Source organism: Oryx dammah, unplaced genomic scaffold, assembly GCF_014754425.2.
Source record: "Oryx dammah isolate SB20612 unplaced genomic scaffold, SCBI_Odam_1.1 HiC_scaffold_10, whole genome shotgun sequence".
NCBI lineage: Eukaryota > Metazoa > Chordata > Mammalia > Artiodactyla > Bovidae > Oryx > Oryx dammah.
Window position 1 is genome coordinate 44,916,271 of NW_024070194.1, and position 15,176 is coordinate 44,931,446.

At 42.7% G+C, this 15,176-nt stretch overlaps 1 protein-coding gene across 1 annotated transcript in view; it reads left to right on the forward strand.

The window, feature by feature from the left end:
• DZANK1 (double zinc ribbon and ankyrin repeat domains 1) overlaps window positions 1–15,176 on the forward strand; it is a 55,226-nt gene that overhangs the window by 3,049 nt on the left and 37,001 nt on the right. Inside the window, exons 2-7 of the mRNA XM_040247991.1 lie at window positions 18–134; window positions 3,288–3,441; window positions 10,403–10,517; window positions 11,928–12,024; window positions 13,124–13,242; window positions 14,139–14,224. Coding sequence (XP_040103925.1) covers window positions 26–134; window positions 3,288–3,441; window positions 10,403–10,517; window positions 11,928–12,024; window positions 13,124–13,242; window positions 14,139–14,224 — 680 coding nt within the window. The 5' untranslated portion in view covers window positions 18–25. The remainder of the gene's footprint in view (window positions 1–17; window positions 135–3,287; window positions 3,442–10,402; window positions 10,518–11,927; window positions 12,025–13,123; window positions 13,243–14,138; window positions 14,225–15,176) is intronic.

Here is a 15,176-nt window from a genome sequence, read left to right on the forward strand (position 1 = left end):
TTTTTTTTTAATGTAAGGAGGGAAAATGACAGCTGGTTCAGTGTGTGTCCCTCAAATCATACCCCTGCGGGTGCCTCAGCCCGGAAAAGCCAACCATGAAATTGATAACAATACGCTTTTGGAAATGAAATCAGGTAAGAATCAAATGTACTGAAAGTGTTTAAAATAACCCTGCCATGTTCTCTATATTCATCTAGTTGTTGATTTACCCTCTTTGCATCCTTTCTATAATCAGGATCTTGGGATGACTGTAAAACTTTGAAAATTTGAAACAATGTTGGTTTCTAGAGTGGTATTTATATGGGTTACAACAGCTGGCTCTTGCCAACCTTCCATTTGTGTTGGAAAGATTTGCAGCAACGCCGTGACTTACTTTAGCCAGGTTAGGATGTCCCATTGCTTCCCCAGACTTTCCCAGGATTCTCAGTGTTTTTCTGGGATATCAGTTTGACCTGCTAACACAGGCTTCCCAGTGAGACAGGTTGAAGAGTGAAGAATCCTGGCTTTGAAAACATCTAGTGATCTTCAGTACATTCTTCAGCCTTTCTTAGTCTCAGCCTCTAGACTGTAAGAGAGTGATAATATTATCTATAGTTTAGAGTCATCATGAGGATTAATGAATTGAAACGTGATGTGAGGCACACAGGTTCTGGCACGTGGTGATGCCAAAAGACATTATAGCTATTTCTGCTGAAATAACGCAGTGAATGTGTTTCTTTTTCATGCCAGAAACACACACACACACACATACACTCATTTACATATGTAATAAACAAAGAGAAGGAAAAGTTTTATAGATATAACGTATCTTGTTCTATTACTTGTTTAAAACAGACTCTTGATTTGCAGCCACATGGATGGACCTAAGAGATGATCATATTAAGTGAAGTAAGTCAGAAAAAGACAAATATCATATGATATCACATATATTTTGAATCTATAAAAAACGGTACAAATGATCTTACTTACAAAACAGAAATAGACTCACAGACATAGAAAACAAACTTATGGTTACCAAAGAGAGTAGGAGGAGATAAATACAGACTTTTGGATAAACAGGTACACAGTACTATATATAAAACAGATAAACAACAAGAACCTATTATATAATACAGGAAATTATATTCAATATGCTGTAATAGCCTATAATGGAAAAGAATCTGAAAAAGAAAAAACTATATACATATGTATAGCTGAATCACTTTGCTGTACACTTGAAAGTAGTACAACATTATAGAAAAATAGATTTCAGTTTTTTTTTAATTGAAAAATTAGACTTCAATTAAAAAATAGACTCTGAGACTCCAGTTAACATATTTGAATAACTAATGTGTATACAAACTATATGTACCGATGATGTGATACCTGGGCTTCCTAGACTGAGAGGTCCAACTAAGAATATATATATTATACTGTGTCTTCCTTTATCTTAAAAGCTAATATTATTTTTAAAATTCCTCAAACCAAAATTCAAGTCTTAATATATGTGCTTGTAACCCTCAGAAGTTGGGTGATGATTGACAAATGATGACAGGGTATCCAACTTCTATAATATCTGAAATGTCTAATAAATGAAAGATTCTGCAATTCACTGCCAAAAGTAATAATATCCCAATAGGAAAAATGGACAAAGGATGTGAAAAGACATTTTATAGGAAAGGAAATATGTATGTTTTAAACGTGAGAACATGCTCCTATTCACCCTTCACTTGGTTGCTAGGCAGAGCTTATCCTCTGCTTTATTTACTCCCTTGCACTTAATCACCACTTAACAAATTCTGTGTAGTCGTTTCCTGTTTGTGTGTGTGTTTTTTTAAAATGGAAGCTCTATGAGAGGAGGGACTTTGGTCACTGATGTATTCCCAGTGTCTGAAACAGTGTCTGGCATGTAATAGGCATTTGGTAAATACTTGTTGAATGACTGGGTGAATCTTACTCAAAATATAAGAAATGTGAGTTAAAGCTATGAGATGCTTTTTTAAAAACCTGGGAAATAGAAATGAAATATCAGCAAAACAAAAGAAAAAATGATCACACATGGTATGGTTGAGATGGTGGGTTAACATGCACTTCTGTTCCCTGCTGGTAGCAGGGTGAATTGTTTCAATGTCCATGGAGGGAAGTTTGGCAACATTAACCAAAATTACAAACTCGCATAGCTTTTGACTCAACAACAGTACTAGTTCTACATATTTTGCAGATATAAAAAGAACTCTTTGCAGGGTTATTCATTACAATGTTTGCAATAGCAAAAGTAAAAAAGAAAGAAAAGGAAAAGAAGACAGTTTATATGTTCATCTGTAGGGATTGGCTGTTGGCCAGTGATTCATCCATTGGAATAGAATGCAGTGCAGCCATAAAGAAGAATGGGGTGCTTTTTAAAGGAGCGATATAGGACAATATACAAGATACAATGTTAAATGAAGAGAAAAAGGGTGTGAAACAGGGCATGATATGCCATTTGTATGTACAGAGAGGGGGAGATTAAAAAATATGTACGTATATGCTTGTATGGATGTAAACTACATACATACATTGGAAGGACAGTTGATATTATTGGTTGCCTTTGGGCAGCTAATGAGGGCAGGGAGCTTGGAGGGAAAGTTTTCATTGTATATCCTTGTTTGACCTTTTGAATCTTGGATCATCTGAATTTATTATCTTTACCTTTATTACCTTAGTACCTTTATTAATTTTCTCAAGAAGTGCATGAATCATTTACCAAATCCAAATAAAATATAACAAAACCATTTTTTTAAGCAATGCTTAAAAATGAAAAATTAGCTTCTGCTTTCTAAGTAGACACTCTGGTTTTAAAATTCATCCCTGCTTGGTTTGTGTCAGTGCTCTGTCGGAGAGGCAAAATGCCATAGTGGTTCAAGAGCATGGCCTGTGAGCAACTAAGACCCACCACAGTCAAATGAATAAATTAAAAAAAAATTTTTTTTAATCCCTCCTGTTTTAAAAAGAAATGAGCCTGGTCAACAGATCCAACTTCCCAGAAGTCAGATCAAAATTCTGCTGTCATTTACCAGATTTCTTAACCTCTCTGGGACTCAGTTCCCTCATCTACAATGTGGGTATAAAATAGGACCTATCTCATAAGGTTGTACTGATAAAATTAGTTAATTCACAGTGCCTGGCACAAAAAAAACTCTCTTGTTATTGTTATTCACTTCTACAGTATATATATATTTAAAATCTCATTAAATAACTGATCCCTAGGCATTCTTCAGGGAGTTGCTACTTTAGTATTAATTCTAGATATCCTGTTTTGGGTTTTTCAGACACCCCGGAAGTCAATATATATTATACCCTGGATGGCAGCAAACCTGAATTCCAAAAGAAAATTGGTTATGGTGAAAACACTACCTTTAAGTATACGAAGCCTATTACCCTGCCTGATGGAAAAATACAAGTTAAAGCTATCGCAGTCACTAAGTAAGTCAAGAGCATAATGACTGGGATGATTTATATTTATTATGTTTTAACTTTACTCATTTCAATGAGAATCGGTGCTGGATTATAAAGACACTAAAGAAAAAGTTATCTTAATTTCAGCATATGTCTGTAACCTTTGTGTTTGTCTTATACTGAGTTATACTGTAAAATACACATATTTACATACTGAGTAACATGAGGAAAAGTTTTATGGATAGAACATATAAACAATTATTTGTTTAAAACAGATTCTTGATTTGCAGCCACATGGATGGACATAGAGATGATCATATGGGTAAAAGGGTATATAGTTCAGTGAAGTGCTGTGTATATTAATACTGTTTTTAGTCTGAAATCCACACTGGGATTTTGGGAAAGTGAAAGAAAGTGAAATCGCTCCGTTTTGTCCGACTGTTTGTTTGCTGCCCCATGGACTGTAGCCTGCCAGGCTCCTCCATCTATGGGATTTTCCAGGCAAGAGTACTGGAGTGGGTTGCCATTTCCTTCTCCAAAGGAAGAGCCTTTTCAGGATTTGGGACCTCCGAAGAGATTCGTCTTGAGGAAAATGCTGCTTTTAGTGCATGGTTCTTTTATTCCCCAGGTGGCCTATGACCACCATGGTTCTCCATCTGATTTTGTACTGACTTTATTGCCCTTCAAAGCTACCATCATTTTGATTTGTTAGGCTGTTAGCTAATTCATTCTTTTCTTTGTCCTTTCTTTCCTAGTCAACAATTTTTTTCAGTTTCAAGTATAGAAATACCACTTAATTTGGTAAACTTCACCGTGGGTTGTAGAGAAAAAAGATCCTCAAATGTGTTGCAGATTAGTCTGTGATAGAGGAATTATTTTGTGCCACAAAACAGGTTTGGCCACATTTCTGGAAGACTAATACTGGGGCTGGCCCAGGTAATTTAAATCAGACTCCAGGCTCCCCCTGCTGGCTAAACTACTGCATGGCCTTTTAAGCTACAAATTCTACAGTGAAAATGATTGCTTGGCATTAAAAAACAATTTTTTTAAATAATATGAAAACAGAACAACTCCCTGACCCATGATTATTCTTTATTAAAAATTGGGATCTGTGGCTTTTCCCACTTGCCAGCCCATTTCTACTGAAACAAGTCATCCCAGTTATTGAAAACTAATAAGCTGATTACTCTGGTGTGTCATGCTGCAAGGTAACAGTGAAATGAAGTCGCGATCAATGACTTTGTAGTTCAAAGGAGCTAACAGAGCTTCCATCAGAGTCTGAAGAATAAGGATATTGTTTATGCATCTCACCATCTTGTTCTGTGCCCACTCTGCTCTGAAATGCTGTTAGTATTTCAGATGTGCTCAGCTTAGGAAAAGTACCTATACAAAAAAATTTTGAAAGTTAGTGCTTGTATCTAATTGTGATAAAATAGTTCTTTATGGAAATCATGCAACTTTGTTGAAGTCTCTGTTTCTAGGTTTTTCAGGCCATTAGTTTTGTAATAAGGAGAAAAAGGGCTTTAGATAAGAATGAAAGGTCTTTAACATATTAAGAGGAAAACCTGTGGTCATGAAGTTTTGAATGATTTAGGAAAATATTTGTGATATAGTCAGTGAAAAAAATTAGGATGTAAGATGACGCGCTAGTATTGTGACACTTGCAAAAATACCCAGAGGACTTCCCTGGTGATCCAGGGGTTAAGAATCCTCCTGCCAATGCAGGGGACACAGGTTTGATCCCTGATCCAAGAAGAACCTTCAGAGATGCTGCAGAGTAACTAAGCCTGTGCTCCACAATAAGAGAAGCCACTGCAATAAGAAGCCCATGCACCACAATGAAAAGTAGCTCCCACTTGCTGCAACTAGAGAAACCCTGCTGCTGCTGCTAAGTCGCTTCAGTCGTGTCCGACTCTGTGCGACCCGGTAGACGGCAGCCCACCAGGCTCCCCTGTCCCGGGATTCTCCAGGCAAGAATACTGGAGTAGGTTGCCATTTCCTTCTCCAATGCATGAAAGTGAAAAGTGAAAGGGAAGGCACTCAGTCGTGTCCGACTCTTCGTGACCCCATGGACTGCAGCCTACCAGGCTCCTCCGCCCGTGGCATTTTCCAGGGAAGAGTACTGGAGCAGGGTGCCATTGCCTTCTCCAAGAGAAACCCTGCACACAGCAACAAAGACCCTGCATAGCCAAAATGAATAAGTAAATAATTTTGCAAAATACACAGAGATAGAAAAGGGCAGTGATCCACAAGTGACTGGGAACCAGACTTCTGCTCAGAGCCAGCCAGGCCGTAAACCTGACCATTCCTCAGGATTCAGATGGTCCCTGGATGGAGATGTTTGTGCTGTGAGGAAGTTATCTTATTAGGAGGACACTGTATCTTGGATAACAGGCCATGAGCCAATGATGATAAGCATCCAGATGAGATGGATGCTGAGGTGAATGAGTTAAACAAGCAGTTCATCTAAAAGACTTTCTATATCTGCATCCAGATACCTGTATCTGTAAATTTGGTTTGTTATTAAGAACAACAAAACACATGCTTCTCCAAAGGTTAGCTGCCCATAAGTCTCTCCAGCCAGTGAACATGCACGTACCCACTGATCATGTTATTCCTTAAATACTGTCACTCACTGATAGGTAGTGGCTGTTTAGACTAGTTGTATGTTTCTGAGAATTGTTTTCTCCTTCTAAAAATGTGGCTTAAGACTTTGACATGGCTTAATGGTAAACATTTCTTAGGGCTTCCCTGGTGGCTCAAACAGGAAAGAATCTACCTGCAATGCAGCAGACCTGGGTTCGATCTCTGGGTTGGGAAGATCCCCTGGAGGAGGGCATGGTGACCCACTCCAGTATTCTTGCCTAGAGAATCCCATGGACAGAGGAGCCTGGTGGGCTACAGTCCATGGGATCACAAAGAGTCAGACACGACTAAGCAACTGAGCACAGCACAGCAAACATTTCTCAACTGTTTTGGAACTGATGTCTATTCATTTCTGAATGTTTACTTAACCAAAGAATTTTAAGTGTTTTAGGATGCTTAAAGTTTCAAGAATTGTAAGAAATGTAAAAAAATCAACATGTAAGAAATCTGAGAAATTGCAAAAGAAATAATGAAACAGATAAAAACACATCAAAGGCCAATAGGAAAATCAACGAGCAAAGCAGATAAAGGACACTGAAGGCAGACACCAACTTGAGATATAAGAATATTAAGTTCCTGGGCAGATCAAGCAGAATCCCTTATGTTCTAGCTGTGAGCTTTCAGTGCAAATTAGTGAGAGTGAGGGTTAAACATACCAGACAAATACACCAAAATGTGGTCACAAGGATGTGGCAGAGGCTGCAGGCTGCTCCCAAAATCTATATTGCCTTCTTCAAGAACCATAGAAGCTTCCCTGGTGGCTCAGTGGTAAAGAATCCACCTACCAGTGCAGGAGACATGGGTTCGATCCCTGGTCCAGGAAGATTCCACATGCTGGGGAGCAGCTAACCCCATGCGCCACAACTATTGAGCCTGTGATCTAGAGCCCGGGAACCACAACTACTGAAGCCCGCATGCAACAGGAGAAGCCACCAAAATGAGAAGCCCGCTCACTGCAACTAGAGAGTAGCCCCCGCTCACCACAACCAGAGGCAGCCTGGGAAGCAGCGAAGACCCAGCACAATGAAAACAAAACAAAATTATTTTAAAAATAAAATAAGTAAAGTTTATTTTTTTAAAAAATAGAGCCTGGGATTTTTAGCAGGACACGCATGTGTTTTCAGTTCTCCTTGAAGCTAGCAAGAGCCCCGTGAATGCACGGGGTGTGGCCAGTGAATGCACGTGGAAGTGACGTGCCAGTTTCTAGATTGTGCCCTGTAGGAGGAGGCAGGCTGTGTTTCCTACCAGCTGGAATGTGGCTGTGGTGGTCAGCCACGTTGGGTCACAAGGACATGTCATGTCCTAGATGTGATGGGGCAACAGGGTAGAAAGTCAACCCTAGGCCCTGGGCACCATGGCTCTCCTGCACAGCTCTGGGTGGGTTATAGCCCATTGCTATGGTTTTTCCACTGGTTATGTACAGATGTGAGAGTTGGACTGTGAAGAAAGCTGAGCACCAAAGAACTGATGCTTTTGATCTTTGGTGTTGGAAAAGACTCTTGAGAGTCCCTTGGACTACAAAGAGATCCATCCAACCAGTCCGTTCTAAAAGAGATCAGTCCTGGGTGTTCTTTGGAAGGACTGATGCTAAAGCTGAAACTCCAATACTTTGGCCACCTGATGTGAAGAGTTGACTCATTGAAAAAGACTCTGATGCTGGGAGGCATTGGGGGCAGGAGGAGAAGGGGATGATAGAGGACTCAATGGTCGTGAGTTTGAGTGAACTCCGGGAGATGGCGATGGACAGGGAGGTGTGGCGTGCTATGATTCATGGGGTCACAAAGAGTTGGACACGACTGAGTGACTGAACGGAACTGAACTGACTCTGTTTAAGCCACTGTTGTTTTGATTCTGCATTACAACAATCAAGCCTGTATCCCAATACACCAGGGACACATCTCAAGCAAATACCTACAGAGAACATATTCAAGAGTACAGGTGATCAAAACAGGCCAACAGTGTCAAGCGTCAGTGAGTGTGTGGAGCAACTGGAACCCTCAAATGATGCCAGTGGGGATGTAAATGGCACAGGTCGCAGTTTCTAAAAAGTTAAACTCACTGACCATCTGACCCAGTGGTTCTGCTCCAGTCCACATATATGGCTGGACAGCCCTTGTTCTTCTTATTACAATTCCAAGAGGCCCTCAGCACGAATCGTCAAGGAACTTGGAAAGAGAAGAAATTTATTACCTACAAGTGCTGGGGATTATGTGGCACCCAGTGAGGTCACAAGTACAAAGAGATGGGGGCAGGAGGAGAGAAGAAGGGACAAATCACAGGCCAAGGGTCTGCTTTTATTAGGGCTGAGGGCAGGGGACTGAGGAGTTCCACGGGCTGTCTTCATTGGTGAATTTTGAGTGTTCTTGCCTGGAGAATCCTAGGGACGGGGGAGCCTGGTGGGCTGCCGTCTCTGGGGTCACACAGAGTCGAACACGACTGAAGTGACTTAGCAGCAGCAGAGCAAGAATTTACAGTGGGAAGAGAAAAAATTGCCCAATTGGTCAGTCATGGAAACCAACCAAGATCTCTAAAATAAAGGGGCTTCCATGGTGGGGCAGTGGCTGGGTCTTCATCTGGTCCTGTGGCTGGTGAAGTGTTTACTCAAGAGCACCATCTTTGAAGTGGATGCCTCAGCAAAGCCTAAGTCAGGCTCATTACAAACGAGAAAACTCAACCTCAGGGGCTCATACTATAAAGACTCATACGTGAATACTCATAACACTATTAAGTACTGTAACCTCCAAACTAGCAAAATCCAAATGACTGTCCACTGGGGAATGGATAAACAAACTGGTACATCCGTAAAATGGAATGCCACTCAAGAATAAAGATGAATGAATGGCTGACACATGCAACTACATGGGTGAACCTCAGAAAAAAAAAGAAAAAAGACAAGTAAAGGCAGCCAGACATGTGAGACTGTAATTGTAGGATTACATTTATCAGCATGGCAACCCACTCCAGTATTCTTGCCTGGAGAATCCCGTGGATAGAGGAGCCTGGAGGGCTACAGTCCATGGGGTCGCAAAGAGTTGGACACGACTGAGCAACTAAGCACAGCACAGCACAGAAAAGGCAAAACTGTGAAGACAGGAGGCAGATCCGTGGTTGCCTGGTGTAGGAGGTGGAAGTGAGGAGTAACTAGAAACAGGTTGTTGTAACATTGGACTGTGGTGGTGGTTGCACAGTTGTGTAAATGTATGGAGTATCATCAAATTATATACCTAGAGTAAGTGCGTTTTATGTCATGTACGTTATATCTCAGTAAAACTGTTTAGAAAAATAAAGAGTATAGATGAGCTGCTGGTGCTGAGGGGAAATCACCTCCAGAATTTACTTCTGGCCACCTCTCTGGTGGCTTCTCAGGGGACTTCTATTGCATCATGGAGGAACAAGATTAATTGTGAAATATTATGAATAAACTGAAAACTGGCTAGTATTTGAGGAATAACAGTTAAAATCTCCCAGGGCAGTGTATATTATGCTACCCACAGTTGGGATAAGGAAAATTCCCATAACTTAGGTGGAATGAATGATATACAGGTAACCTCATTCTTTGCTTCAGAATAGTTTCAGGATTAAGGTATGACATCTTTATGATGAATGTGGTAGATAGTCCTCCAAATGGCTCCCCAGTGAGCCATGTCTCCCACAGTATCCCCTCCTTCTGAATCTGGGCTGGCCCTACAACTTAACTTTGACCAAGAGAATGCTCCAGACATGACGCTAAGGCCAGACCACAAGAAGCCTTGCAGTATCTGCTCTGGTCTCTTGGAACATAAACGCTGGGAGAAGCCAGCCACCTAGGAAGTCTCTGACCTACCTGAGATCTACTACTATGAGGAACCCCAAGTTCACCACCTGGAAAGGGAGATAGAAAGGGAAGGAGAGAGATGACTGGCAAGTCCCCAGCTGTCCCAGGCCAGACTTAGAACCTGAGGGGAGAAACCATTTTGGACATCTGACTGAGTTGTACTCTCACTTGACTCTGGCCCAAGCTGACACCTGACTGCAACCACACGAGAGCTGGCAAACCCACACCTTTGTGTTCTAAGACATAATGTTTTGCAGTGGCTTGTTACATAGCAAGAGATAACAATAAGAGTAAGGTTGCTGCTGCTGCTGCTGCTAAGTCGCTTCAGTCGTGTCCGACTCTGTGCGACCCCATAGACGGCAGCCCACCAGGCTCAAGGTTAAGACCATAGAAATGGTAATGTTTTGGTCTCTCCAGTTTAAAATAGCAATATAGTAAATTCATTCTAGAGTCATCTTAGTTGCCGGACACCCTGTCTTTGAACCTCTGTGTGACACGCAGACCTCCCCTGTCTGGAACAATTTTCAGAGACTGCAGAGAGAGCGCCATTGTCACAAAGGTGTTTCAGGTGGACTCTGTTCCGCCAGATCCAGTCTCTCCAGAAGACACTGGGGAAAATGCTCCCAAGGACCCTCCGAAGCAGGCAAGTACTGACACTGTGATGCATTTGGATCGTCACCACGTCCCTGGTCCCTTTCCTCAGTGGTCACATCTTCCCCTTCATTTACCCCCAGAGTCAGTCTGTCACCCATTTTCAGGTCCTTACCATTGGGGTCACTCTCAACCACTGCACAGCATCTTTGCTGGTTTCCCACCTTTTGGCCAGTCCTCCACCCTGCCCGTTGGAGACGCCTCACTGGCACCTCTGTCTAGGCTCCTGTGTCTTCTCCTCTTACCCTATGGAAGAAAGCAGAAACCCTCAGCCTGGCCTCTCAGAGCCAGTGCCTGTCCTCAGTCATCCTTTCCTGCTTTGTGACTCCCCTGTTTACATTCCAGCTCAAACTCTGTGCATGCTGGGTTCTGTCTCTGCTCCCCTAGCTCCCAGGCCTTTCATCAAGTGCTTTGACCACGTGATTACTCTGCTCCTTGTCTGTCTCCCCCATGTACTGTAAGCTCCCAGGCAGCAGAGAGCAGTTCTGCCATACTCCATGTCCTGCATGGGGACAGGTAGGAGAGGGTGGAGGTATTTGTTGAAAAGAAGTATCAGGCTCGTAGGAGCCCTCAGTGGGCCTGGCCTTCAGTTATGTTGAAAGCTTCATCTCCAGATACAAAGCCTCACCTCTTTAGAGAATGAACTACACCTGTCTAGAAAGGACATTTGAAACTCTACACCTTGGGTTCTGGGTATCAGTGGGATGGATCCCAGGGTCAGAGGGTGGGCCAGCCCACAGTGAGGCAATTAAACGGAAAGTCTCAGACTCTCGTTGGGGTGATGGGAAGTTTTGGGGGGGAGTCCCTTCAGCCTAACAATTAACCAGAGGGCAGCAAAGAGGCCGTGGGACCAGAGCAGTGGATGCAGGCATGGCGTGGGGCCCACTTGTGTCCAGGGGTCTACACTGGCCGGGGGGCAGCCAGCAGCGGTTGAGCCAACATGTACCAGCAGGTGTTCAGGCTTCAGCCAAGCATGAGGGACTGACCCTGAGAATAGAAGCATGTCTGTGTTTGGGGGCTGAGTGTGGGAGGACAGTGGACAGCAGATCTGTCTGGGTCTGACCCCACCCTGCCTTTGCCCCCAGAGTCTGGTGGTCCCTCTGTTGTCACTGTGTCTCCCGAGTGTGACGTCCTACCTGTGTGAGCTGTCACCTGCCTCCAGTCTTGGCCACTTGACATGCAAGGGGCATCTCAAGCAGGCGTGCTACCAGGCAGGCAGCCCAGAGTCAAAGCTGTGTGTGTGTCCAGAGACAGCGAGACAAAGGTCACTTGGTGAAAACGACTCTGACTCCTTTCTAGTAAAGAAGTGCAGGCTGTGTCGCCATCTCTACTATGGAACTTTTAATTTTCATATCTAAACGGGCAGAGTCAAGTGATTGATACATAGTTTCTTCCCTCCTAGGAACTGAAAAATGGATTTGTTGAATCAAAAGGAAGGAAGAAATATAAGAATCCTGAAAGTAAACTGGGTTGGAATGTTAACCTTGGCAAGTTTCCAGGTATGAAATGACAGGATGAAGATAAGAGTTAGTATACTAAACCACCAAACAGGTTCAGGGCTTGTGTTCTTGTCTTCCGAGGGGTTAACTAAGAAACACCAGGACAGTACAGTAAGATCTCATTTGACTTTTAACGCCATCCTGGCTACATGAGGGAGAGTCAAGCTGTCTGGCAGAGTCAGATTTATCTATTCATTGCAACACGGGAGACCACATGGTAGAGGAACTGTGGCGATCTCATCAACTCAAGTACAGACAACAGTTGCTGGGGGAAGGTGGGGTTTGGATGAAATTTAAATGAAAGAAGAGTTCTGATAGGTAGGCAAAGCAGAGATGAGTGGGAAATGGTCGCCATGAGATATGGACCCAAGAAGGGGACCAGGGTTCTGTTTCCTTGAAAACAGCAAAGATACATGTGCAAGGTAGTGCCCAGAGACCTTTCTCTGAAGCTCTGCACCGGGTTGGACATTGAGGGTGCTTCTCTGTGGTTGGATGGCATCACCAACTCAATAGACACGAGTCTGAGCAAACTCTGGGAGACAGTGAAGGACAGGGGAGCCTGGTGTTTTGCTATCCGTGGGGTCACAAAGAGTCAGGCATGACTGAGCGAGTGAACAACAACCCTATGTCACAGTGACCTGGGTCTTCCAGGCAAGAGTTGGATGTTTCATTCTTACTGATGTGATTTCGAACAGCAAAGTTTTCTGATAATCTGATTTTAGAGAGCAGGGTTTCTTGGTCAATAAGAAGCAGTGGTCACTCAGAGTGGGAACTGTTAGAATGTGTGACAGCTGCAGTGTGTCCTTGGGACACATAGTATTTCCTGCTGACCTTTCAACTGGATTTATCCATTCTCCCAGCCTGGTGCAGAGTGCTGGGGAATGTTCCAGGGCAGATTTTCATTTTCTCAGTTTGGGCCCACTTTTTTCTTTATTGCTATGAATTCAACTGAGTGGGAGCTTCTCTGCATAGTTACTACATTAGAGAATGGGACAACAGTGGCCCCTTACTAAAAGGTTTCTAACTATGAAGACACATTTGCATGAAAGCACCTATGATTTCAGATATTCACAGAATGATGCTTTTAATGTAATTGTAGACATGGGTGAAAGAAGTGACCCTAAAACATTGAAAGACCTTCGCTTCTCAGAGAGTCCGCGGGAAGCCCCAACTTTCCGTGATGAATTGGGCTCTAGACCAGCCCCTCAGCAGCCCCAGGTAACTGCTAAGGAAACTCTTTTGGGTGCTAAAGATCTACTGTGTTTTTAATGCTTCCTGCAACATACTTTAAGAAAATGTCCCTGCCTTTTCACCCTGGGTCAGGCCCTGTCCCAGAGCCGAGATACCTAGTTGGACAAAAAAGGCCCCTGTACTCATGGTGCTCACATTTTGTTGGGGATGGGAGCAGGCAGATGTAAACGTGTGAATAATGGAAAAATAATTGAGAATAGTGATTTGTCATGAAAAAGATAGACCTGGGTAATGGGATAGAGCCATGGTTTCCAATTGTGGTCCCCAGACCAGGAGCATCAGCATCACCTGGAGGCTCATCAGAGATGCAGACACCCAGGCACCCCCACTGCCCCCCCTGACCTGCGGCCTCAGGGTCTTCAGGGTGGGCCCATCCTCTGTTCCAATTGGCCTTTCTGCTGATAAACACCCAAACTTGAGAACCCCTGGGATAGAGAATGACCAGGTAGGAAGAACAGTGTCCTGATTCAGGGGGATAAGAGAAGGCCCCCTCAAAAAGGTGACATTTTAATTGAACCTTCAAGATGAACAAAAACCAGCCCTGCAAAGATCTTTGTCGAGTAACTTCAAGTTCAGCTAAGTGAGGATCACCGGGAGGCTGGTGTGGCTGGAGCATGGTGGGAAAAATGATGGCTGCTGCATATGGTGGGACAAAGCACTGAGATGAGCTCTATGTAATTTACCTTACCAGAGCTTTTACCATGATTTTATATATGTTCTTCATTTTAGTTCCCTGGGTTTGCACATATAACTGGTTAGAATTTTGCCATGATTTTATATATGTTCTTCTTTTCAGTTCCCTGGGTTTGCACAAATAACTGGCCAGAATTTCACTGTGATTTTATATATGTTATTCATTTCAGTTCCCTGGGTTTGCACACATAACTGGCCAGAAGAGCTTGACAAGCACAGAGATCATGAGGATTCACAGGGAGACGGACTTTCTCAAGTATGTATTGCTTTCTCTCTACTGTCTAAGTACTGCTGAGACACAACATGGTCAAAAATAATTTGAAGATGGGGCATAGCAATGGTATTTTCCCCAACTGTTTTGTTTTTTTAATTAAATTTTTACAAAATCTAAGGGCACAAATGACATACAATAAACGGCACTTAAAGAGTACAATTGATATATACATATAATCTCAAAACTATCATCCCAATCAAGAAAATGAAAAATCCACCACCTCCAAGAGTTTCTTGCTTTGCACCCTTTTAAAATCTTCCCCTGTGACCTGCCCCATTCCCAGGCACCTGTTGGTCTGCTTGTTGTCATTGTAGCTTAGCTTGCATTTGATCCCATATATATATATATATATGGAACAATTCAGTATTTGCTCCTTGGCCAGGCTTCTTTCACTCCACTTGGAGGCTCACCCATGTTGTATGCATGCATTGGACGTTTCTTTTTAATGCTGAGTAGTGTTCCATCGTATGGATACATCATAGTTTGTTTATCCTGTTTCCTATTGGATGTACCTCTAGATTGTTTTTAGGTTTTGGCTGTCACAGAAAAAGCTGCTAAGAACATTTGTATACATGTCATCCTGTGCATATATACTTTAATTCCCCTTAGCTAACTAACTAGGAGTGGGGTGGCTGGCTCATATAGTAGGCATATGTTTAACTTTTTAAGAAAACTGTCCATATGTTTTCCTAAGAGGCTGTACCATTTTGCACTCCCACCAGTAGTATATGATGGATGGGAGCTCCAGTTTCCCTACATCTTTACCAACATTGTTATTTTTATTTTTGGCCATTCTGGTAAGGTGGGGGTAATTGTTTTAATTTGCATTTCCCTTGGGATTGGTAGAGTGGGTGACCTGGATAAAGGTGGTCAAAAGATACAAACTTTCACTCGTAAAATGAATAAGTCCTGGGGATGTAAGTGGTGAAGATAG